This window comes from Pelecanus crispus, chromosome 3 (assembly GCF_030463565.1).
Source record: "Pelecanus crispus isolate bPelCri1 chromosome 3, bPelCri1.pri, whole genome shotgun sequence".
Lineage (NCBI taxonomy): Eukaryota > Metazoa > Chordata > Aves > Pelecaniformes > Pelecanidae > Pelecanus > Pelecanus crispus.
This window is the reverse complement of record NC_134645.1, coordinates 1,477,343-1,503,022: the sequence shown is the minus strand read 5'-3', so window position 1 is coordinate 1,503,022 and position 25,680 is coordinate 1,477,343. Positions and strand designations below refer to the sequence as shown.

Genomic DNA, 25,680 nt, shown 5'->3' with positions numbered 1-25,680 from the left:
GTTAACCTAACACTGCCAAGTCCACCACTAAACCAATTCAGGGGAGAGTAATAATTAATTTCATGTTTCCTGGCTTGGTGGCTGGATTATTTTTAATGAAAGTAAAAACTAGGAATCATTAAGATTGGAAAGGATCTCTAAGATCATCAGTCCAACCGTCACCCCAACACCCCCATGCCCACTAAACCATGTCCCAAAGTGCCACCTCTGCCTGTTTTTTGAACCCCTCCAGGGATGGTGACTCCCCCACCTCTCTGGGCAGCCTCTTCCAATGCTTGACCACCCTTTCTGTTAAAAAATTTCTCCTAATATCCAATCTAAACCTCCCCTGATGCAACTTGAGGCCATTTCCTCTTGTCCGATCGCTTGTTACTTGGGAGAAGAGACCAACACCCCCCTCCCTGCCCCCTCCTGTCAGGAGCTGCAGAGTGATCAGGTCTCCCCTCAGCCTCCTCTTCTCCAGGCTGAACACCCCCAGCTCCCTCAGCCGCTCCCCACCAGCCCTGTGCTCCAGACCCTTCCCCAGCTCCGTTGCCCTTCTCTGGACACGCTCCAGCACCCCAATGTCCTTCTTGCATTGAGGGGCCCAAAACTGGACACAGTATTCCAGGTGCGGCCTCCCCAGTGCTGGGTACAGGGGCACAATCACCTCCCTGCTCCTGCTGGCCACACTATTCCTGACACAAGCCAGGATGCTCTTGGCCACCTTGGCCACCTGGGCACACTGCTGGCTCATGTTCAGCCACTGTCAACCAGCAGCCCCAGGTCCTTTCCAGCCAGGCAGCTTTCCAGCCACTCTTCCCCAAGCCTGGAGCGTTGCATGGGGTTGTTGTGACCCAAGAGCGGGACCCGGCACTTGTTGAACCTCATGGAATTGGCCTCGACCCATCGATCCAGCCTGTCCAGATCCCTCTGCAGAGCCTTCCTCCCCTCAGGCAGATCAACTGTCCTGGTTTCGGCTGGGATAGAGTTAATTTTCTTCCTAGTGGCAGGCACAGTGCTGTGTTTTGGATTCAGTAGGAGAAGAACGTTGATAACACGCTGATGGTTTAGTTGTTGCTCAGTGCTGCTTATGCCAGTCAAGGACTTTCCAGCTTCCCCTGCTCTGCCAGGGGCACAAGGAGCTGGGAGGGGGCACAGCCAGGAGAGTTGATCCCAACTGCCCCAAGGGCCATTCCATACCATACGGCGTCATGGGCAGTATGGAAACTGGGGGGGTTGGCCGGGGAGCAGCGATCGCTGCTGGGAACTGGCTGGGCATCGGTCGGCGGGTGGGGAGCAATTGCATTGGGCATCGCTTGCTTTGGATATTATTATTGCTATGGATATTATTATTGCTATTATTATTATATTGTTACTATTATCATTACTATTTTACTTTGTTTCAATTATTAACCTGTTCTTATCCCAGCCCAGGAGTGTTTCTCACTCTCACCCTTCCGATTCTCTCCCCCATCCCAGCAAGGCGGGGGGATTCCGCGAGCGGCTGCGTGGTGCCGAGCTGCTCCCGGGGGCTGCACCCCGACATCACCGCTCCTGCCCAACTTGGCGTTGTCTTAGGGCGCGCTCGATCCCCTCGTCCGGGTTTTGGTAAGGATATTCATCCAACACGACCGGCCCCAACCCGGGGCGCTGGCGAACACCCCCCCCGTGACCGCTCGCCCACCGGATTTGGCTCCGGCAGCCGGTTTGGCCCCCCGCCGGGACCCCCCCCCCCGCCTCCCCGGGGCCCGGCCCCGTTCGCGGCCCCGCGTCCCGCCGCTGCCCGCTCCCCGCCCCCGGGGCGGGGCGCTGAGGGCAGCCGAGGAGCGGCGGAGCGGAGCGGGGCCGGTACCGGGCGATGGGCGGCGGGCGATGGGCGCTGCTGTGGGCGCTGCTGGCGGCCCTGCGCCCGCCCCGCGGCGGGGCCGGTGAGTCGGGGGGGGGGGGGGCGGCCGGTTTTGGGGGCATTTGCGCTGCCGGGTGCCGGTGGGAGCCTTTGCCCCGCCGGCGTTTTTAGCTGCCGGGGCTGTTTCACCCCGCCGACGGGCGGGGTGTTGCAATGGGGCACCCCGGTGCCCCCCGCCGCGACCCTCCGCTGCTCGCCGGGCCTGCAGAGCTGGGAAGCTCCGCAGGGATTTCGCTGCGGGTCCCTAGCAGCAGCGCATCTCCGCCAGCCCCGGAGAGAGCGGATTGCGCTCTCCTGGCACGCAGCTGTGCCTCTGGAGCGTGGTCGGTGTCCCCAGAGCTCGGCTGCGTGATGTGCCTCTGCTTGCCGCCTTGCCGCGACCAAAAACTGCGACAGATCTGCGATTGAGCCCGTTGAGCTGCGTCCCGGCGCTGGGGAAAGCAACCAAAAAAACCAAACACCGTGGTTTGGGGCACAGGGATGTGCTTTGCGGTGCTGTCACTCCGCTGGCTTTTCAGCTCTGCCTGCTTAGTTGCCTGCAGAAAGACATGCAAAGAGGCAAAAGTAGTCCTGGGATTTAAAATGTGCCGTCATCAGGGCTGCCCAACACGGGCCGTGAGCTCCTGGGGTTTTACAGCCCGTGCCCAGGGATGCTGGGGGGTCTCGGAGTCAGTGTGCGGATGGGGTTCAGCAGGGAAGGCAGGAATGCCGGTGTTTGCTTTGGGCAGGGAGGAGTGAAAAGTCTTGGCTCTGTGGCAGCGGGAATCTGCAGTGAGGGGTAATCGCTGCAGATTTAACCAGGAGTCCTGGGCTGGTTTATACAAAAGGTGTTTGAACCCCAAGAATCTCTTTGGAAACCAGGTGTGGCCCTTGGGGAAATTCACTTCTGACAGCTCCAGGGGATGGGGAGGAGGGAAACGCCGCAAGCAGGGGCTCTTCATTCCTCCTGCCCTGTCCGGGAGCGAAGATACGCTCAACAAGTGCCTGCGCAGAAAGCTGTTGTCAGCAGGTGAATTACTTCCAGTAATGGGAAATCCAGGGCTGGGGACGTAGGGAGCTTTTTGGCAGACCTGGGTGTTTTCTAATACCTTCCTTGCTGGGACTGCAGCAGAACGATGCACTGTTTCGGTCCTGGGGTGTGCAACTCCCTGCTTTTTGCTTCTCATCCGTAATAAAGCGTCTCGCCTCTAATAGCAGGCAAGACTCTCTTGTTAAAACTCCCTTCTCCGGGCGAGTAACGGAGAAGGCGCGCGGGACCCGCCGGGCTGCGCCGTCAGGTCCGTCTTTGCTAGCGCTTTAGTTTTGCTGTGATCCCAGGTGTTTCAAGAGAGCGGCGGTGTGCTTGCAAGTGGATTTATTTCCACGCCAGCTTTTCCCTCAGGCCAAGCTGCGGTAAGCGAGGGGAGCTGCTCCGGTGCGGCAGGCACCCACACAGGCACGCCGGCTTTCAGCTCCTCGGCGCTAGCGTGGGCTTTTAGAGCCAGCCTAAGCAAATTGCTCTGGAGACGGGTAAGGGGTGTCCTGCCACACAGGGCGAATCCCTTCGAAGACGCCGTGAAGATATCTGCAGCCCAAACAGCTGGGGATGGAAGGGGTACCGAAAGGCAGCGCTAGATATGAGAAATTCCGGTTGTCACATGAGTCAGAGAGGAAAGTATTTCATCCCTGGGCCAGCAAACACCTCTTTCCACTTAATCAGTATAGAAAACGAGGCTAAGATCCTCTTTGCTCTTTGCTTTTTAACTTGAAGCAGCCCAGGGTGAGCTTGCAGGTGAGCAGAAATCATCCCGGACCAGGCGGAACGCTTGCCAAAGGCAAGGAGCGCAGGCGTGCATCCATGTCCTCCCCGGGCAGGGGTCCCCCCCCGGGGGAGCTGCTCCGGCCAGAGCCGAAAAACTTCGAAATGCAGCATGAAAACAACTCTTTGAGGTTGGATTCTGCCAGGCAACGAGTGGCTCCAGCCTGGGTAACCTCCGGGAAGAGCAGGGCAGGGAAGGGGGTTTGGGGTCTCTCGCTTGTTTGCGTTTGGCAAATCTTTTTTTTTTGAGCTGCGTGGCTGTTTGGGAGCTGGTGAGCCGGCCCGCAAGTCCGTGGCAGTCGGCTGCGTTTTGCAGCAGTCACATGGCCTTTGTTTGTGTTGGGATGGTAAAGCTTAGGAAGCAGGTTGGAAAAGCTTAGGGTCCCGTTTTGTTTGTTTTTTTTTTTTTTCTAAAAGGGAAACCCATTGTTTTGTGTGAGAGCCAGGGAGAGCCTTGCGCTTTTCTCCGCACCGCCAGACCGGGCAGAACTTAAAAACCCTGCTCATATTTCTGTCTAGAAGTAGCATTTCTCGAGGGTTAAAAATAGTGAGCAATTTAGCAAAGGAATATATTCAGCCTCAAAATTAGGTTGTGTTTCTTGGCTTTCGGGAAAGCACACCAGGCTCATGCCCCATTACTCACGATAGTAATGACATAGCTCTAAAAACTTGTTGTTTGATATTTGAGGACTAAGACCTACCTCAAAACTAACTCAGCTGAACCCCGGCTAAATAAAAAGGTCATGCTTTCTACCTGCGGTATTATCTTTTATATTGTGAATAGGAATTTTTTTTTATTATTTTTATTTTTTTTTTGGAAGAGGCAAGTTTATTTAGCTGAAATTCCTGTCTGGCACGACGCCTTTGCTTGCTGAAAGCAGCAAGGGAGATTTACCGCTCCACTTGGGATTTCTGTATGCCTGTGAAAGCCTCAGGAAGCTCAGAAACAGTTTGGTAAAGGCGTCTACTTGCGGTATATTGTCTAGATCTTATCTCTTCAAAAATATACAGTTTTATCTTGGGGGAATTGCTTTACATGGAGGTGCTCTTCATCTTGCTCGTGGCTGGGGTGGGAAGTTCTGGGAAGGAGGGAGAAAACACCATTACAGGACTGGGTATGTTAAGTGATTTGTTGATGGGGACACGAAACCCTCGGAAAGAACTGGTAAATAGCCTTCCCTTGGGAAAAGTGTCTGGGAAAAGACCCTGGGAGAACAACACTAAACAGCAGCTGGCTCCTACACACAGTCTGAAGGCATTTCTTCATCCATCTGCAGCTGTTTTCCCGAGAAAAGCAGCTTGGTGGAGGCACTTAGCTTAGCAAAAGTGTTTGTGGTTGACTCAGAGAGCATCTCCCTCTTTCGGAGCAGCGAACCCTGTCCTGGGAAGGGAGCAGCGTCACCAGTGAAGAGCCCAAAATCGGAGACATCCCCGCCAGGGACTCTTGCTCTGCCCCAGCTGAAAATGCTTGAGATGAGGCCCCGAAAGGGGTTCACCGGAGTAAAGTCCCAAATTCCTTCTGCCCAGGGATCCTTTTATATTCCGCTCCCAGGGCTGCGATGCAGGAGAAATAGCTCCTGCCTCTCTGCCCTGCCGAAACAGAAGCAGCCGAGCCCTTTCTTTAGCCTGGGCTGCCCTAGTTTGTTTTAAAAAGGTTTTTTTTTGGAGGTGCTGCTTGTACACAGTCAGTCTTGGGGCAGCCCCCAGCTCCGTGTTTCCTCCTCAGGGCTCTTATGAGAGGTCTCCTAGAGATTTTGAATTTTTCGAGCATCTGTAAATGAACCACCCTTAATTATTAAAGGCAGGGGTGTGGCTTTGCAGGGTTTTGGAAGGGGGCACTTGCTGGCTGGTGGTAGCAAACCTGAGTTTTTCTCTTGCAGATGGTGCTGACCAAAATCGAGATCCGAGGCCGTACCTGCTGGCAGAGTCCCACCGCTCCGAGCGAAGCGTGGCCGCTGTTGGTCACTGGCCTCACCGGAGCACAGAGCAGCCCCGGGAGGAGCCCTCCACCAGCTCTCTAGGACAGATTAAATTTAACCCCACGGTGCGACACGTGGTGATTAATGAGCACAAGGATGTCACGTTTAATTGCTCCATCAAAGTACCTCAGCTGCTGTTCAGGACGGACGCCCCAGGCATTTCCTTGTGGAAGGACGGGAGGGAGCTGCACGTGCTGGACCACATCTCCACCAGCCACTTCGAGATCTCCGATGGGGAGGAGGTGGCAATGACCTCCACCTTCAGGTAATTGGTGCCATCCTTCCTGGAGGGATGCCCTGAGCGTTGGCTCCCAGGGAGAGATGGGAGCCCAGATGGCTAGCAGGAGCTTGGGACTGGGACTAGGACGGGCGGACGCTCCCTAGCCCCCAAAGCCCGGCTCTGCAAGCCCAGCTTCTGCTTGGCGTGTGCTGTGGGGTGGTTGGCACCGATTGAAACTCACCCCCAGGCTGGCAGTATCGCCGTGTCCTCCTGCGGGAGCTGTGTGCGGGGCAAGGCTCCCCGCCAGAATCCTGACGTGGTCTCTGTTCTCTCTGGCAGGATCCGTGCCGCCCAGCGCTCGGATAACGGCTCCTACGCCTGCAAACTCAAGATCTCTGGCGTGGAGGTGGTGTCAGATCCCATCTTGGTGCAGCTGGAAGGTGAGCTGGAGGAGGGCTAGGGCGGAGGTGCCGGAGGTGTGGAGCGTTGTGCCCTGGCTGAGTGACAGCCCCGGGGACTGTGATCTGGGACCTGCGAGCTGTCCTCCAGAAATGGGGAATTCCTGGATGGGAAGGGGCTTGTTGCTGGAGCTGGGCACAGCCCCGGGCAGGACAGGTTGGGGTTGTTGATATAGGGCTGTGTTTCCAAGCTCTCTGAATCTCTCGCTCCTCTGACTGTGTCCGTGCAGGGCTCCCACACTTCATCCGTCAGCCCGAGAAGCTGAACGTCACCAAGAACAGTCCCTTCAACCTCACGTGCCAAGCCGTGGGGCCGCCGGAGCCTGTGGAAATCTACTGGTTTCGCAACAACGTCCAAATCAATGAGAAGCCCTACATCTCCCCGTCAGTCCTGACCGTGCCGGGTGAGCCATGCAGCGTCCTTGCCGCGGCCAGCTGGGACACCAATCTGTGGCTACCAGGAAGGGCAGGGTGGGAAGGCGTCTCGTGCCATCTCCCAGCCTGTCCCCTTGGCCTCGCACCTTCTGTTAGGCAGGGGCTGCGTTCCCGGGCGCCGTGGCGAGGCCGTTGCAGCCTGCTTGGTCTTCGTGTGGCACTGTGCCTTGCTGATGCTTGGCTGGAAAGCTCAGCACAGATAAATTTCCCAGGAGGTTAGGCAGAAAATATGGCCGTTAAATTGCATACAGTGAGACGTGGGGGTCCGGCTTTGCAAAAGAGGTACCACAGAGGTACCAGTTTGCAAAAATGACTCCCGGTCTGTTACTGCTCCATCCTCAGCGCTGGGAGCACGGCTCTGCCCACCACCTCTTGTGCTGCTTGTTCGGCATTCCCAGGGACCACTCTACCAGGAATGATCTGGGGGCAGGAACCCCCATCCGAACCCCTCTGGCTGCTGCCAGAAATTTCTTCCTCGGAAGAGGCAGGACACTCAAACCGCTCTTTTCTAAGCAAGAAGTGGATTTTTCCTCTAGCCTGTGGCCGTGCCAACAAGTGCACTGCTGCTCCTACGGGCTGCCTTCCTGGTGGTCCCCTCTTAATTTCTCTGGAAGACCTTGGGTTGGCCCCTGCAGCGTGTCTCCCTGCCAGCCTGCTGGAGCACAGGGAGAAAAGTCCTTCATGTAACATAAAGCCCATGATGGTTTTGCTGCAGAGGCAAAAGAGAGGAAGGATTTCTTGACTTGCTCATGGGGAGAAGGCCACTAGCTAATCAGCAGCCAGACTATAACTGACTCGTCTTGGCATCCAAAGGCAAGCTTTAAAAGGCAGTGAAAGCCGGAAGGAGTGACTCATTCCTCTTGGATGTTCTTGCATCCCGCTGGCACACGCTAGGTCGGGTCATTCAAACAGTCCCCTCTCCCGGCCCAGGAGCACTGAGAGGCACCGCTGCTGGTGGGAGCAAACGCTCGGCATGCCCAGCGCACCGTGGCGAGCCCTTCGCTTTGCAGCAGCAGCAAGCAACGTGCCCAGGAGGGAGAGCCCGGCACCTCCGGTCAAGTCCTTTGCATGAGACAAAAATCCTGCGCGCTGTTGCTGCCCGGGGTCATCTCACACAGGCCATGCCAACACCCCAGGGAAAACAAGCAGCCGTCCGCACTTGGGTATTTCCGTGGCCCCCAAAAGCAGTCATTCTCCATTATCAGCTGGGAGATTTCAGCAATCTTCGAAAAGCAATAGTCATCTGATTCAAGCCATGGTGGTGGGCTCTTCTGCTTTCTGCTTTTCCCTTTTTGAACGCAAACCAAATGCTTACTCAGGAGGTTGTGCAACGGTGCCGGAGAAGCGTACAGTCCTGCCCGCTGTACCGCGTCTTGCACCGACGGCACGCTCGTGCTCGCGGCGTGGAAGGTGGGTGAGCTGGGTCACCCCTGAGCGGTCAGCGCAGAAATGCCGCCAAGGGAAGCGATGAGTGCAAAAATAAAAGGTCTTTTGTGCCGCTGGAAAAAAATAAAGCGACAGTGCAGGAAAGGAAGCTGCCAGCGTTTTCTGTGAGCCGCGGGCGGAGAATTGGTGTGAATTGAGTGTTTTGTGCAGCTCCGGTGAACAGGTCCTTGTTTTTCCCCCTGCAGGTCTTAACGAAACGGCGCTGTTCAGCTGCGAGGCTCACAACAGTAAAGGGCTGACCGCGTCCAACCCGGGGCAGGTCAACGTGAAAGGTAAGCGGCAACTTGATGCTTGCTTTACCTGTTGCCTACACATGTCCAAGCAGGAGCTGTCCTCATCTCCACCCTTCCCAGCAGTCATTCTGCATGAGCTGAAGGAGATGTTTTTAGGACTCCCGTACTTATTTTTCCTCATTTTAAACCTGTATTTAAAATCAAGTGGGACTCATGTAGTAGCACGGTCACCTGGTGCGGTTCTGTCATCCCGGTATTGCTGCTGTGGGAGGAAGCACCAAAAAGCACATTTGAAAGGAGAACTGTCAGCCCCGGAGCAGGTTTCGGAAGGGCTGTATCACTCTTTTCCTTCCTTCACAACCAGGGCGGTGCTCGCAATTTTCCATAGGAAACGGTGGAAATTCTCGACATTCCTGACTGGAGCCACTCCGGCAATGTGAGGAAGGTGTTCCCCAAAATATGTCGTTGCCTCTAAGCAGCCCAGAGAGCTCACAAATATAGAACGTGATGAAAATAGTCCCGCAAATGACTTTTTTCTGCTTCCCTGCCCAGTGGTCTGAAGCATCCGCGGTACGCTGATAGAGGATGCCACCGCAGCTGCAGCCGGGGCGGTACTTGGGGTTCTTGCACGGTCGCTCTGAGCCCCGGGAGCTGCCTGCGGGAAGCCGGACGTGCCACGTTTGTGCTTAGGCCTCCAGCTGACTGCCCTTGGCTTTTCCCTGCAGGAATACCATCTGCACCCACCAGCCTGCATGTCCTCAACCGAACAGCCCACAGTATCGTGATATCTTGGGTGCCGGGCTTTGATGCATTCTCTGCCTTGAACAGCTGCAGTGTCCAGGTAAGCATCCATAACCCCCCTTTTTTCCCTGCAGCCTCCCCTCACACGGATGCTCTGAGGCAGGTGAAAATCCGTGTCGTCTGGCATGAGCCGCGTGGATTCGACCAGACTTGGTTTGAGTAAATTGAGCTGGACTTTCCCAGCGGCTTTGAAAGGGGAAGCGTCCCACCCGTACCGCCCTGCAGTCTGGGTGGCTGGGGAATTTGTGTGGTGTGATGTTGAGGAGCCCGAGTTGAGCAGCGAGCAGAGTTCCCAGGCTCTGGAGCAGCCGGAGCACCGCCGAGGTGGCCAGGAGGCTTGCAAGGAGCTGCTGGAGGCTAGCTTGGCGGTGTCCGCTCACAAAGAGCGGCTTTGCTCTGCCCGCTGCGAGGGGGGAAGGTCGGTGGAAGGGATCCCGCAGAGAAGCCGACGCGGGGAGCATGAAGCGGGCTTTTATCCCGGGAGTGGTGTGGTTGAGTTGGGGCAGAAACAAGGGGCGATGGGAACAGGCGAGTCGCCTGCTTGGAAGAGCCCATCTGGGCTCCTGCCTCTGAAGCGTGCGGGAGTGAGCTGCGAGAATCTCTCCCCTCAGGTGAGACAGTCAGGTTGTCGTGTCTCTTCATGGAGAAATGCTCCAAGTAGCTCTTTGGGAGACTTTGCAAGCCTTGAGTTGCTGCAGGCGCATGCCTGTCCCTACTTTTACCTCCTAGTCAAACACTTCCCAACCAAGCAGCCTTCCCACTGGGGTTTGGAGGTGGAGGTTTCTCTCGACTCCCTGCTCCTTGCAAGCACTGGGAAGGAGCTGAGGGGTTGCCTATCTCCTGGGCAAGTCAGGGAATGCCGTCTCCGTGGGTACAGCCCTGCAAGTAGTTTCCACCTGCTCTGTCTGTTTAATGTTGCTGGGTTTCACAGTTCAAACCCATCGCTTGCTCTCTTGTGGATATGTTTTTTATACTGGCTAATCTATACTCCGGCTGAGATAATGCGTGGAGAAAGGCGATGTTTGAAGCCAGGTAAAAGTGAAAGGAGTTACAGGGAGGAAAGGTACGAGAGCTAATATTAGCACCGCGTCCACTGCTGCCTTCCAGCTGGAGCTTGGGAAGCGGGGTGGAGAGCCAAGGAATTTCCTATGACTTAACGTTCACGGACTGTCATTAGGAAATAGCCCTTCAACTTGGAAAACAAGACGTGATTTCTGGCAAAAACACAGCTGTGACTAAGCCTTTTTGCTCCTGTCCCCTTTGATAATCCCCTCGCTTGGGTAGCGTGGCCCACCGACCAAGTGACTCATTTCTGAGCACGCTGGTGCTTAAAAGGCAAGCTGTTGCTGTCACACCTGCCAAGTTCAAAGTGTTTAAGTGTTTTTTTTTAAAAACACATCAATTTGATGGACTCTCTCCAGAAGACAAGTTGAGGATCGAGACAGCTGAGCTGGGCTCTATGCTCAGGAGAACAGCCAGTCCCAGCGGTGCTTTCAGGAGCGGCTTGCACGTTCGTCTGATGGCTGCTCACCTCCCTCAAAGCATCTAGCGATGGCTTGGGGACCTTCTCAGCTCTCTGTGAGGCTGAAGGCTATTCTCTTTCATTTTCGTTGGAAAATACTGCTGGTGTTGATGCTGAGACCGTCCTGAGCATCCTGGGCTACCCAGGGGGGTACTCTGTCGCTTAAGCAGAAGGGCGGGTCGTCTGCCACCCCAAAACCATGCATGGAGTCTTTTGAGAGGACTGTATGACTTTCTGCTTGTGGTTCACGCTGAAACGCGTCCTGTGGGTTGTCTTCCGAGTTAACTGTCTCGTTCGTACTGGCGGCCCTCGTTCTTGCTCTTCCCTCTTTCCTTCCACCGTCCTGGCCTGGGCCACTCCCGCGGTGCTTCCCATGAAATGCACTTTCCAGAGAGCTGCAGGGGCTGTGCGGGTGCTCAATAGCCAGCCCTTTGGGGAGAGAGCAATTTCTCTTTGTGTAAAAAGCGTGGCTTGTTTTTAGTACATTGAATTCATCCACGCTGCTAAATGTAATGCTGGAGCCTGACGAGGTCTGTGATTAGTCCTGCAACATCTGATGGCGATGAGTCCTGTGGTCTAATGATGTGTTGCACGAGAAAGGACTTTTCCTTTGTTTGTTTGAAACTCGCTGCCTGGTAATGTTATTGGATGCTCCTTTTGCTCCATGCCACGAGAATGAGCAAATCATCCCTCCCTCCTCCTTTCCGCAGCAATGGCAATTTCACACATCTCTGCCATGTCCCCGCTGCAGCTCTTTCTTCTCCGCGTGTGTTGGAGCCCTCGCCCTGGGCCCCGTGAACGGCCTGCCGTCAGCTTTCCGCTCGGCAGAGACCAGCCAGCATGCAGGAACAAGGCCCTGCCGGTATTTGGATGGGAGGCAGGGCTCGGGATCCTGTTTACAGATGTAAAATTCCTGCCACACGTCTCACCCTGCAGGTTGTTGCTGACTAATCCCTGTTTGTGAACTGATTTTTCAATTAAGGTCAAGGAAGCTGTTCCACGAAGCAATGTCTCACTTCTGCTTTTCAACACCTCGGTGCCTCCCCATGTGTATCACATCCAGCAGCTGGGGCCCATGGCGGACTATAACATCCGCGTTTCCTGCAGGAATGAAATTGGCTGGTCGGCGTTTAGCCCCTGGATAACCACCAGCACCACCGAAGGAGGTAGGAAATGAGTACTGAAGACTGAGGAGGGTTTCCCTGCCTTGATTGCGCAGCCGTGCTTTGTGCAGGACTCTCTGGATGAGATGCTGGTCCGGAGTCATGGTTGCTTATGGGTGGGACATCTCGACTCTGTTGATTGGGGAAAGGAAATTTACCCACGGGTGGTCACCTGCTGGAAATATTAAAGGCTGTAGGAAATACTGTGTGCTTTCTGGTTGAGCTACAGCTCATTTTCCATCAGCCTACCGTGCCCCTGCACCCATCCACCCAGCTCCCCTCACCTTTTTTCTCTTTGATTCCTGCAGCTCCAACCACCCCGCCACTGAACGTCACGGTGTCATTCAATGAATCCAGCTCGTCCCTGGAGATCCGATGGATGAAGCCGCCCCTGGGGAGGATCCACGGGGAACTGCAGGGCTATCACATCTGGTACAGGTGGCAGGACTCCAAGGGGTTGGTAAGTCACTGGGGAAACAGGGAAGAATGGCTAAAGCCTAGGAAAAATCCTGGCAGGCTTCAAGCAGGGATGTCCAGTTTGGTCTTGGTGCTTCCATACAGAATCATAGAATCATCGAATCGTTTAGGTTGGAAAAGCCCTTTAAGATCATCCAGTCCAACCATTAACCTACACTACCAAGTCCACTACTAAACCAATTCAGGGTACAGTAATAATTAATTTCATGTTTCCTGACTTGGTGGCTGGATTATTCTTTAATGAAAGTAAAAACTAGGAATCGTTAAGGTTGGAAAGGATCTCTAAGATCATCAGTCCAACCATCAACCCAACACCCCCATGCCCACTAAACCATGTCCCAAAGTGCCACCTCTGCCCGTTTTTTGAACCCCTCCAGGGATGGTGACTCCCCCACCTCTCTGGGCAGCCTGTTCCAATGCTTGAATATATTCTTTCTGAGCTTATTTGTCTGCTGCCTTGTGCTTTCATCTGGGCTTTTTTGATACAAGTGGTCTCTCTCTCGTGTGTTTATGTAACTCACAGTAATGCCCTAAGTCAGTAATATTGGGAAGAAGCAGTTCTGCTTGAAGGAGACAAGAGGTTTGCTACTGCAGCTCTTATTCTCTAAAATAGAAGCGAGATACTCTTCCTGGTGTTGACAGTCTTTGCTATGGCCTTTGGAGTGGCAGTCAAGGTTTGGCACTTTCAGCAATGGAGTCAGTTGTAAGGTGTTTGGAAGAATTTCTTCCCTGGGTTTTGAGTCGTTCCTTACTCAGATGGGATTTATTCCGTGCATTAACTCGTCTGCAAACCCATGGCACAGAGTTTCATAGCTCCAGGAACGTTTTGGGGCCGGGGGCCTGTCCATGAGCCTATGAAGTCATCTGGCACAACCTTGCTTACCTTTCCCAGGATTTGGGAAGTAGCCTTCAGGAATTTGCTAGGGCGAGGTTGGCCTGACCTCTCGGGCAGGCCTGGCTCATCTCAGCTACTGGGCCAAAGAGCATCCCCTCCAGGCTCTGCCAGTGGTCGAGGAGCCTCGGGATAATTGCGCAGATGTATCCAGCTGTCGCCTCTGCCCTGTGGTTTTGCCTTCCTCTGTCCCGGGCTGAAAGCACAGAGAGGCACCGAGGGCCTGAACCCGGTGTGGAAAAAGTGACTCACACCCTATTTTTTGTAGGATGCTGCATTTTCTGTTCTCCTTTTGCGCGTCTGAAAAAGAGCATGTATAGATCCAGACCAAATGAAGTCAGGGAAACAATAGTATGGTCTTGTGACTAGCACGGAAAAAAAAAAAATGCTGACATATTTGTCATCTCTCAAGCGGAAAGCAAAAAACAGGACTTGCCCTTTAAGCCCTGGGAGACTATATTTTGTTGTTGTTGTTGTTGTTTTTTATAAATTTCCCCAGTCAAATGCTTATGGGGTGAAATTTCTGCTTGGGTTCCTGGTCAGTAACTGTTCTCATTAACGCTGGCTTTCAGGAGGCTCAAAAAACCCCTCAAGTGGGGAGCGAGTTGAGGTGGGAGGTCGCTGTGCGAGGGACCTCGGCTCTTTGGGGACCGAAGGAACCAGTTGTGTTTGCTGCTGATGTGTTTCATCAGCCTCCAGGTTTTATAGAAGGCAAAACGCGTCAGAGGCAGCCGAGGGCAGGCTTGATTGGGGAATTTTTATGAGGGCTGTCGCAGAATCGAGAGGCACGGGAACGGCTTGAGCTTGCGCCGTAACCTTTCTGCAGAGCACCGTGGGCTGGTGCGGTGCCCGGTTCTCCCACGCGCCCCCGAGGATCTCCCGAGCCGACGGACAGGCAGCCTGAAGCACAAGAGCAGCGTGCTTGCTGTCGACTGGAGCTCTGACTTCTCAGAAAGAAAGTCTCTGAGTTTTGGCCCTGGACGGGCTAAATATGAAAAGTCCCAAAATAACCATTGGTTTAACAACCCCACCACGATAAAGGCGTATTTCTGTGTCAGCAGGGCCACCTGCAGGCCTCTTCTTCTCCACAACGAGCTTAAAAACTGTTTGAAAAACTTCAAAAAGTTGGTTTATTTTATTCTTAAACCAGCAGTTCTTGTTTGAGCCAAGGCTGACGGAACTGGGACGTGAAGAAATTCCTCAACTACCGCAACGCTCATAAAAAGCCATTAACTTTGGTAGTTCTGTCCTGCCAGAACGGCTGTCTGCTTTGCCAATGCGCTCATGCTCTCCACGCTCTGTTTGATATCAGCTGGGCTCTGTCCTCAGATGACACAGCAGAGCCGCCTGCGATACGAAAGGATCCGGGTGCGTTTTTGGGCTGGCGGTAGGGAAAGGCTCTGGTGTGAGTTCGTGCCGAAGGATGCCGTGAACGCGGGGCGGGAGGGAAACGGGTGCGGGAGCGGAGGCAGCAGCGGGTATCAGCTCATGCCGCTGCCCGATGGCACAAACACGCTCCTGGGACTGAGGCATGTTTCACATCCATTTCTGCGGCTTTTTTATGACTGTGAGCAGAAACCCCTTCCCTCTGAGCGGCTCCAATTTCCTCCTCCTTGCCCACCGATCCCCCTCGGCTGCTGCTCTTGCTCGGCCGCGTGACATTCAGCCAGGGTAAGGAGCTGGGCTCTGCCGGCCGCAGCAGCCTGCCAGATGTTTTGGACGCCACTGGGCAGCTGTTTTGCAGCTGGAGGACGGTGGAGAGCAGCACTTTCTCAGCTGAAGAAGACTGGGAAACAACAGGGAATTTGCAAGGAAAGACTCGCTTATTTTTTTTACCCTGGGAAAAGGTCTGTGCCGTGGGGCACGCTGACTCCTGCCATGTCACCGGGCGAGGAAACGTGCCCTTAAAACTGGAAATATTATTAGCTTGACACAAAACCACAGTCAAAAAATATCTGCCCTAAGATCTACTTTCTGTGGCAGGGCACTTGAACGATCAAACCAGGAGCGCTGTGGTTGAAAGCGGTCGGAGATGCTCTGCGGAGGAGCGGCGGTGGCGAGCGCCGAGGCTCTGCGGGTGCCGAGGCTCGTGGGGCTGCCTGGCACGAGCCACGGGCAGCCGTGGCCAGCAGCGAAGAGGGGTGCGAGCCTCCGCTGGCCAAGCCGACCGCAGTGAAGGCTGCGGGTCAAAATCCATGTGACTGCCAGTGCATGAAATGCCTTTCGCCCTTCCTTTTTTAAAAGGAAAAAAATCTTTTTAGCAAGGATAAAATCTTTTAGCAAAGATTTTTTTTTAAATCTTTTTAGCAAGGCCTGTTGTGTCAGGACAAGAACTAATGGATTTAAACTAAAGGATGATAGACTTAGACTGGATATAAGGAAGAAATTTTTGGTGTGAAGTGGTGAAGCACTGTAAGGGGTGCTGGTGAAAAGTGGTGAAGCACTGGAAGGGGTTGCCCAGAGAGGTGGGAGATGCCCCATCCCTGGAAACATCCCAGGCCAGGTTGGACGGGGCTCTGAGCACCCTGCTCTGGTCAAAGCTGTCCCTGTCACTGCAGGGGCTGGGCTGGGTGGCCTCTAAAGGTCCCTTCCCACCCAAACCATTCTATGATTCTATGATTCCTTGCGAGATCGCTTTCCTGCCTCTTTTCTGGCTCAGGCTGCTGGTCCTGCCGCTGTTGACAAGCAAAGAGCAACAGCGGCACGAGGTTTGACCGGGAAACGCTGCTCAGCCCCTTTCCAGATCCCATCCGGTTCTTGCAGGCAGGGCTATTATTCTCCATAAATAGCTCGGCGCTGCATTTCCTCCATGTTGCTTTGCTTTCACAAGCCCAGAAGTTTGACAAGGGGATAATTCTCAATAAATCTCCAGGTTTCCCTCCTGCTGGAGGGACAGGCCGCTGTCTCCCCCAGCCCAGGCTTTTCTTCCCTTCCTCTCTCCAGCAGAACGTCTCCGCTGAAGCCCAGCAGAACGCCAGCGTGGCCATCCTGCCCGTGGTGGCCACCAATGCCACCTGCTCCATCCGTGTGGCTGCCATCACCAAGGGGGGAGTGGGACCCTTCAGCAGCCCCGTGGAGGTCTTCATCCCTGGCAGCGGTAAGGAGATGCCCGTCCCTGCTCGTGCGGTGTGGGTGCAGGGGAGGATGATGAGGAAGCACACAGGGCGTGCTTTCCTTGCCCGGCCATGGCCATTTGCATCCCTCCATCCTCCTTCAGACGCTTTCCCCGTCGGCCAGGCTATCGGCCAAGAATCTGGGATCTTCAGCATGCTTTGGTAGCCAGGAGAGACTTGCTCTCCACGTACAACCTTGGTCCTCATGCCCTCTTCTCCCGTGTAACCCTTTGGGCTTTACTGGGTTTGATTTCAGCCCCTGGGAAATCCTGCCCCAACCCCTGGGTGCTGCAGGCTGACCCCTTCACCAGCTCCATTAATGGGATATTTTCTTAGGATTAATAAACTCAGCCCCGTCTTCAGCTCCAGCCTTCGGGAACGCGGACTCCTTTATCATAGCCCTGGGCTTTATCTGCGGGACGATTGCCGTCGGGCTGATCCTCTGCTTGTCCGTGGTCATCCAGAAAAGATGCGTGGAAACAAAATACGGGTAAGCCGAAGGGAAGACAGCTTGCAGAGGTGCCCCGAGCTGGGCAGGTCGCAGGCACGTGGGGCGTGGGTGGGCAGGCAGGGTGGGCAGCCAGCAGCCCACGCTGGACGCGGGGAGAAGAGTTCTGGCGCCTGGACTGATGTCATCCCCACAAATGGCATTTTTTTATGCCTATGGCGAGGGACTGAGTGTATTTTTACTGTGGCAATGGTACTTCCCCTCCTTTCCTTAGCCCAGCAGTTCACCTTTCGCTTACTATTCCTATTTTTAAAGGGAAGTAAACTTGTGCAACTTGGCATGGGAGGGTGGCCTCAGCATTTTGACGCAGAGGTGAGAGAGCAGACATGTGTAATATCCTGTGGCCTAGAGAAGCCCCTCCTGCCTCGTCACACACCAAATACAGTCCTGGCACCAGCCCTGCCAGGCAGAGAGACTGCCACTGGGCTGCATGAGTGCTGTTTTAATGATGCGGGCAAAGGACTGGTTTCTGCTACAACAAGCCAACGCTACTCACTCAGCCTTGTGACTTTCTAAGTGGTATTTAACTGCCCTGTGCTACTGGTTTTGTTCAAGAGTTGTGGTGCTAGCAGCTTTTCTTGCAAGCGCTATCGCTTGGGTGTCCACTGCCAAACTGGATGTGTGATCTAATTAACTCCTTTGGAAGAATATTGTTTCGGTAAGGGGGTTTATTGAGCTGGTGAAGGAATCCCACCTGCTCTGATCTCCCACGCCACCACCCCCATCCCAGTTTGAAAACTGGTAGTATGTAAGGATCCCGTTCCTAACTGGTGTAGCATTGTTGCTCTTCCCTTGCGATGCTAGCACCTCGGGAGCTCTTGAGCGTCTGCTGTGTTTTCGTTTCCCAGAGCCGGACCTCTGCGCGGCCCCGTACCGGAGGGGTTGCACAGCATCTTGCAGCAGCGTGCCCGTCGCCACCGTTTCAGGGCCATGGTGTGAAGCTCCCTTTAGTTTCTTTTTGGCTAACAGATGGGGGTTGCACATGCTAACAGAGAGGACTGACAGGCTGGAGTTGTGCGTCGGGCAAAAGAGATGGCTTTAGAAGGTGGTAGATCTGGGCACCGTGTTCCTACTGGTACAGACTGCTCTCTGAGTAGGAAATGAGTATCCCATTTCCTCCCCAAAACCCCTCTGTGACTCACTCCTTGTCAGCTTGGCCTTGTTTATCAAGTGGCTGTTTTGCTCAGACGTTGTAAGCGATGGCACTGCTCCAGTAAGAGGGAAATGAAAAAGATCAGCATGAATGTGCTTATTTCCTCCTTTACTACCGATACCCCTGGTAGGGCTGTGGTTGCCCACTCGTGCAGCGGCGGTTCCTTCATCGGAGGAGAAGCAGCCGCACGTGGCCCAGCAGAGTCTGTTTCTGTCCCACCAGGAATGCTTTCAGCGGGACCGACTTGGAGCTGGCAGTGAACTACAGAGCCAAGAAGACCTACTGCCGGAGAGCTGTTGAACTTACGCGTGGGTATATTATTTTATCCCTCTGCAAGGAGGTTGACGGGGATGTCACAGCAGCGATATGTCTGCAGGTTGGAGGTGACCTGAGCTTCTGTTCCTCTCTCCTGCAGTGGGCAGCCTGGGCGTCAGCAGCGAGCTCCAGCAGAAGCTGCAGGATGTTGTTGTGGACAGAAAAGCCCTCAGCCTGGGGAAGGTCCTGGGAGAGGGTGAGTGCTGGGGTTGGAGAGCTGGGGATGGACACATGGGGCAGTGGCTGCCACTGTTACCTACACCATCCCCCAGCTCCAGGCGACGTGGGGGAGATGGTGGGTCAAGATGACCAAGTGCCAGGACCCCTGGGCTCAAGTCTGATGAGGAGTGGCTGAGGGAGCTGGGGGTGTTCAGCCTGGAGAAGAGGAGGCTGAGGGGGGACCTCATCGCTCTGCAGCTCCTGACAGGAGGGGGCAGGGAGGGGGGTGTTGGTCTCTTCTCCCAAGGAACAAGCGATAGGACGAGAGGAAATGGCCTCAAGTTGCATCAGGGGAGGTTTAGATTGGATACTAGGAGAAATTTCTTCATGGAAAGAGTGGCCAAGCATTGGAACAGGCTGCCCAGAGAGGTGGGGGAGTCCCCATCCCTGGAGGGGTTCAAAAACCATGTAGATGTGGCACTTGGGGCCATGGTTTAGTGGGCATGGGGGTGTTGGGTTGATGGTTGGACTGATGATCTTGGAGATCCTTTCCAACCTTAATGATTCCTAGTTTTTACTTTCATCAAAAAATAATCCAGCCACCAAGGCAGGAAACATGAAATTATTACTGTACCCTGAATTGGTTTAGTAGTGGACTTGGCAGTGTTAGGTTAATGGTTAGACTGGATGATCTTAAAGGTCTTTTCCAACCTAAATGATTCGATGATTCTATGTCCTCCTTCTGCCACTGATGAAACACAAGCCTCCCCCCCGTAGACTTTTGGGGACGAGGTCTCCGTCTTAGAGCATTTCAGATCTTCGAGGACATAGTGGTGGCTTCAGGTGGTGCTTCAGGCTGTGGATAAAGTGCTTGCTTCTTTCCCATGGTGCAGGGGAGTTCGGGTCAGTGATGGAGGGGCATCTCAGCCAGCCGGAGGGCAGCCCGCAGAAGGTGGCTGTGAAGACCATGAAGCGTAAGTCATCACCCTGATCTCGCAGAACTTGGTGTTGTTTCTCCCAGTGGGTGCCAGCGCTCCTGCTACCCGTCTCAGGTGGTGCTCTCTCTGCATCCTGGCACCATTTTGTGGGGATGTCAGGAAGGGGCACTCATATCAGACAGCCAAGGATAGCAGAGACATCCCGGTGGTCCCTTCCCCCTGACCCAGGCTGGAGCTGTGCTGTGAAGGCAGATGGCAGCAGTGATTTGGGGTGTTAAAGCTCTTGGGGTTTTAAACCTCCTTTTTCTCTCCTTCCCAGTGGATAACTTTTCCCAAAGGGAGATAGAAGAGTTCCTCAGCGAAGCGGCATGCATGAAGGACTTCGACCATCCCAATGTCATCAAGCTCCTAGGTATGGGCTGTCACTCCCCGCCCTCCAGCTGGGATTTTGGCTGGGGAACCGGACCGGGGATTGCTTGGATCCTGCATAGATATCTGCGGGGGTAGTGTGGTGCCTTTGCCCACGGGGCTCTGCAACCTGTCTGCGTTTTCCAGGCGTGTGCATCGAGCTGAGCTCCCAGCAGGTCCCCAAGCCCATGGTGATTCTCCCGTTCATGAAATACGGCGACCTGCACAGCTTCCTGCTTCGCTCGCGGCTGGAGATGGCTTCCCAGGTAACGAGCGCAGGGAGCAGAGGGCCTTGCATCCGTGAGGAGCAAGGTGGGACTGTGCTGCTTCTGCAGACAAACCTGCCTTTATTTTTCAAGAACATCAAGAGGACTTGGTTGTAGTCCTGCTTCCTGCCTTTGTCAGGTGGCAGCGGTGGGATCCAGCTCCACAGAAGCCTGTGGGATTCTCGCCTTCCCTTCCCCAGGCTGTACAAGCCCAGTTATCTCAGCTTCTCTTTCAGAGAAGTTAGAGAAGCTTCTCTTTTCTTTTAGGACGAGAGGAAATGGGCTTAAGCTGCGCTTAAGCTGCGCCAGGGGAGGTTTAGGTTGGAAATTAGGAAAAATTTCTTTACGGAAAGGGTGGTCAAGAATTGGAACAGGCTGCCCAGAGAGGTGGTGGAGTCATCATCCCTGGAAGTGTTCAAAAAACGGGTAGATGTGGCACTTTGGGACATGGTTTAGTCTAGTCTACCCTTGATTGGCTTAGAGTAGACTTGGTAGTGTAGGTTAATGGTTGGACTGGATGATCTTAAAGGGCTTTTCCAACCTAAACGATTCGATGATTCTCCTTGTACACCATCTCCTCCAGCCTCATCTTAGCGGTCTCCTCTGGGCTCGTTCCAGCATGTCTTTCTCCTACTGAGGAGCCCCCCATGGGACACAGCATCCAGACGTGGCCCCACCAGTGCCAAATTAAGGGGAAGAATAGTTTCTCTTGATCTGCCCGCTGCTCTCTTGCTAATGCAGCCTGCTACCAGGTTGGCCTTCGCTGGCACCAAGGCGCACTGCGGAACCGCGGTCAACTTGCTCTACGCCAGGGTCCTTTTCTGCAGAGCTGCTTCCTAGCCAAAAACACGTGAAGGTAGCCAGTGGGAAAGGCAAGAAGGAAGCCACATCTAGTTGCAGGCTGCACTCCAGGGACACGGAAGGAGGAGGCAGAGGTGGGAGGGGTATCCACTGCTACGGCAAACCCCAGCGAGATGCGGTTTGCCAGGATGGGCTCTTCTGGCCAGCGGCACAGCCTGGCAGACGGTGCTTGGGGTTATTTCTAAAACAACTGTCCCCGCATCTGCAGCTCCTGCAGGCTTGTGATTCAATAAATCTTACGCTCTGAGGGCGTTAGCACAGCGGGGAAGAGAGGGGCCACAGTAGTTGCTGCTTTGGGCTCCTGGTGCTCTCCAAGGCCAGTGAGACCACTAGGATGTCAGCCCTGGACAGGGAATCCTTTCAGATCAAACCAAACGTGCTTCCCAAAGGGCTTGCGCTGTCTAACCCACACCTTCCCTTCCCAGTTTGTGCCCCTGCAGACGCTGGTGAAGTTCATGGTCGATATCGCCCTGGGGATGGAGTATCTGAGCAGTCGGCACTTTCTCCACAGGGATTTGGCAGCTCGAAACTGCATGTGAGTTTGTTTTCCTCTGCTTCGTCCCGGATAGATGAACACCAGTGGAAGCCCTGTGGTTTTACAGCACAACTTGGCTTCCTTCAATAAATCCTCCCTCGGTCTTGAGAGACGTGGGAAAAGAGCTCAGCCTCAGGTTTCCGCTTCAGAATTCGGCACCTCTCAAACTTTTCTATCTTGTCACCCCCATTTCCACCTGACAGGTTACGGGATGACATGATGGTGTGCGTGGCAGACTTTGGTTTGTCGAAGAAGATTTACAGCGGCGATTACTACCGTCAGGGCCGAATAGCAAAAATGCCGGTGAAGTGGATCGCCATCGAGTCCCTGGCTGACCGCGTCTACACCACCAAGAGCGACGTGGTAGGTCCGCGTGGCTGGGCAGCCAGGCGGCAGGAGGCGAGAGCCGGGGACCGATCCCCGGGTCGAGTCGTCTGCCCTCGCTGTGCTTTGTGACGGCTCTTGGACCCTGGCAGTGCAAAGCCAGAGGAGCGGGAGGCTGTCAGTAATGGGACGCGCTGACCTTTTGCTGCCTGCCCAGCGTCGTGGAATAGGTTTACTGAGTGGGCCGCTCGCCTCTTCCGTGGCGTCGCTTATTATTTCCAATTTTGGGGAGGGCAGGACTGGAGCGACAACTCTTAGCATTGTGCGAGGGCCCAGCGGACGCCGGGCAGTGACCTTTCCCCATGAAAAGCCTCATTCATCCCTCCTGGAAATGTCCCTTCAGCGTGCTTTCCCTTTGTCCTCGCAGTGGGCATTTGGCGTTACCATGTGGGAGATAGCGACCCGAGGGATGACGCCCTACCCAGGAGTGCAGAACCACGAGATCTACGAGTACCTCTTCCACGGGCAGCGCCTGAAAAAGCCCGAGGACTGCTTGGATGAGCTGTGAGTATCGTACCCCTCTTTCTGGGCTGTAGCACAGCCCTTTTGCTCTCTGCCCTGCGGATCGCCTGCGCATCGCTCGCCCTTAGCCGAGGTGCTTTCTGCGGGGTGCTGCTCTTCGTGCTTTGTGGCTCTCAGTTGCTGATGCCCTTTCTTTAAGGACGCAGCAACTCCTTGTGCTGTGGATTTGCGGCTTAGCGCTGAACGTGGCCGAAAGCCTGCGAAGCTGCGCATCACAGCGCCATTAAAAACCGTGCCGGTCTGCCCGCGCTCCCGCCTGCTGCAAACCTGCCTCCCGAAGTGGAGTGAGAGGGGTCTGTACCGGAGGGGGGGTCACCTTCCGCCTCACCCCCTCCATTTCTCCCACAGCCCCCAGAAACAACAGTTACGAAAGATTGGATTTTTTAAAAAATGGCAGGGATTTCACCTTTCCTTCCTTGTGGGGCTGACAGGCAGGGAGCTTACAAGAATGCGCGCGCAGGTTAGCTCAGAGGAAAGCTGGCCAGAGTGCTGCGGGTCAAATTTTAAGTGAAGGTATCACAGAAACAAAAACTTCAAACCCCTTAATATTTGCAGAATCTCCCGAGTTTTGTCCTGCCTAATAAAAGCCAGATCCCGGAGCAGGGCAGCGTATCGCGCAGGGAGGAAAAAACATCTCCTTAACTCCAGGCAAACTGGCGCAGAGAAATCCCAGCGAATATCCCGGGAGAAAGCGATGCGTTTGCGGAGCTGGGCTGTTGGCAGCCGGCAGCACGGGGAGGGTGGGAAGTGCCGAGGTCGCCTCGCTGGTCCTGCGGGGACAGGAGCAGTGCCCTCTGCAGTTTGTGGTGGAGGAATCGGGCTTTTTAGTACTTCATTTATTTATTTTTCTGAAGATAGTATGTTTTCACCTGAAGGTCTCGGCTGGTGATGCTCTTCTCCGCCCCACAAAACTCCCTCCAGTTACTCAGGGCCCTGCGGTGCCTAAAATCTATGAATTTAGAAAGGGAAAATGCAGAAGCCTCAAAACTTTGCATTTCTGCGCAGCTCGGTGAGGGTTTTTCTCCTGAGTTTTCTTCCTGAGTTTTTCTCCGGTGCCATTACAGCTGAAAATGTTTAACCCCCCCGCACGGCAAAGAGCTGCAAACACAAAACCGGTTAAACTAGCAAAGCTGCTCGGAGTCACACGAGGGTTCCTGCAAGGCCCCTCTCCAACGCCTGTCCCTGAAGGAAGCGGCAAAGAAAGCTTTTATCGGATCCAGCCTGCTAGAGGGCAGAGGAGACGGCGTGCGCCCAGCAGCGACGTGCTTGCAGGGATGCGCCGGGAGTTTCCCTGTGTGCCCTGAGATCCAGCCTGGGAACGGGCACCTGCGGGACGGACAAGAGAAGGATTCAGTGTCCCGGGAGCAGAGCTGGGATGTTCCCGGGGGCTGATCCCAGGGCTGCAGCTGGCTGCCTCTGCCTGACCCTCAGCGAGCGCCAGGCACTGGAAGAGATTTCCAACAGCAGCTTGGGCTGATAAATCCCTGCCGCTGGGCAAACAGCCTAAGCAGAGGGAGCTGGTTTTGCTTTGTTTTAATGCAAAGCAGCTCAGGGCTTGCCCAGCTTGGAGAGAGTCATGGAATCACAGAATCGTAGAACCGTTGAGGTTGGAAAAGACCTTTAAGCTCATCCAGTCCAACCATTAACCCAACACTACCAAGTCCACCACTAAACCAATTCAGGGGAGAGTAGCAATTTCATGTTTCCTGGCTTGGCGGCTGGATTATTTTTAATGAAAATAAAAACTAGGAATCATTGAGGTTGGAAAGGACCTCTAAGATCATCAGCCCAACCATCAACCCAACACCCCCATGCCCACTAAACCATGTCCCCAAGTGCCATGTCTACACGTTTTTTGAACCCCTCCAGGGATTGGGACTCCCCCACCTCTCTGGACAGCCTGTTCCAATGCTTGGCCACTCTTTCCGTGAAGAAATTTCTCCTAGTATCCAATCTAAACCTCCCCTGATGCAGCTTGAGGCCATTTCCTCTCATCCTATCGCTTGTTACTTGGGAGAAGAATCATAGAATCATCGAATCGTTTAGGTTGGAAAAGCCCTTTAAGATCATCCAGTCCAACCATTAACCTAACGCTACCAAGTCTACTCTAAGCCAATCAAGGGTAGACTAGACTGAACCATGTCCCCAAGTGCCACATCTACCCGCTTTTTGAACGCTTCCAGGGATGGGGACTCCACCACCTCTGTGGGCAGCCTGTTCCAATTCTTGACCACCCTTTCCGTAAAGAAATTTTTCCTAATTTCCAACCTAAACCTCCCCTGGCGCAGCTTAAGCCCATCCCCCGCTCCCTGCCCCCTCCTGTCAGGAGCTGCAGAGCGATCAGGTCTCCCCTCAGCCTCCTCTTCTCCAGACTAAAGCAGCAGGGAATTAGCCCCCTGTAGCCCAGTGCCTGGTGACAGCCTCCACGATAACCACGCTCCCCTCCCGATTTGCAGGTACGAAATAATGTCTGCGTGCTGGAGAGCCGACCCCCGCCGCCCGCCCGACCTTCTCACAGCTGAAAGTCCACCTGGAGAAGCTGCTGGAAAACCTGCCCAATACCAGGGGATCCGGAGACGTCATCTACATCAACACCAGCCTGCCCGAGGAGAACCCAGACTCCACCCAGGATTCGGGCTTCCTCCAAGCGGACTCTGATTTGGACCCCGGGGACGTTGCCGAGCCCCGCTGCCCCGGAGCGGAGGCGGCGCAGGTGGCCGTGGATGTCCACCACAACGAACGATGGGAGACGAGGTACGTCCTGGAGGAGCAGCTCGGCGGCCCGGCGGAGGAGGCCTACGTCCCGCTGCTGCCCGAGGCGACGGCCGGCGAGGGCTCGGCGTGGACCCAGGCCAGCACCTTGCCCGCCGGCGGCTCGCTTACGCCGGGGCTGCCACCCGCCGATAGCTGCGCGGAGGGCTCCGAAGTGCTGCTGTGAAAAGGGGGTGCGAGTGGGCTCCGAGAAAAGGACAGAGAGGGTATATTTTAATAAACAGTCATGCGTTTCGTTTCTTCCTGCGTGATTTGCGTGGCAGAGTCCGGCTCCTCCCAGGAGCTCTTCCCTGGGCTGAAGTCAGGAGGGTTTGTAATTAAACGCTGTAAATGGTTTTTCCCTGTTGGGAGGCTTTGGTATTTGAGCTCCCCGCGGCTCACAGGTGAGGGGGCAGCCCCTGACCCCCCCAGGTGCAGGTATGGGGGTACACAGG

The 25,680-nt window shown here is 54.7% G+C and overlaps 1 protein-coding gene across 1 annotated transcript; it reads left to right on the top strand.

Moving 5' to 3' along the window:
• Nucleotides 1–1,840: 1,840 nt before the first annotated feature.
• On the top strand, nucleotides 1,841–25,412 carry MERTK (MER proto-oncogene, tyrosine kinase). The gene is given in 20 exon segments (XM_075707640.1): nucleotides 1,841–1,910; nucleotides 5,567–5,930; nucleotides 6,225–6,325; nucleotides 6,574–6,747; nucleotides 8,410–8,496; nucleotides 9,183–9,298; nucleotides 11,763–11,946; nucleotides 12,252–12,403; nucleotides 16,256–16,409; nucleotides 16,762–16,915; nucleotides 18,309–18,394; nucleotides 18,502–18,597; nucleotides 19,454–19,534; nucleotides 19,818–19,910; nucleotides 20,054–20,172; nucleotides 21,459–21,568; nucleotides 21,772–21,931; nucleotides 22,320–22,456; nucleotides 24,931–24,964; nucleotides 24,966–25,412. Coding segments are annotated over 20 exon segments (2,919 nt in total).
• Nucleotides 25,413–25,680: the final 268 nt, after the last annotated feature.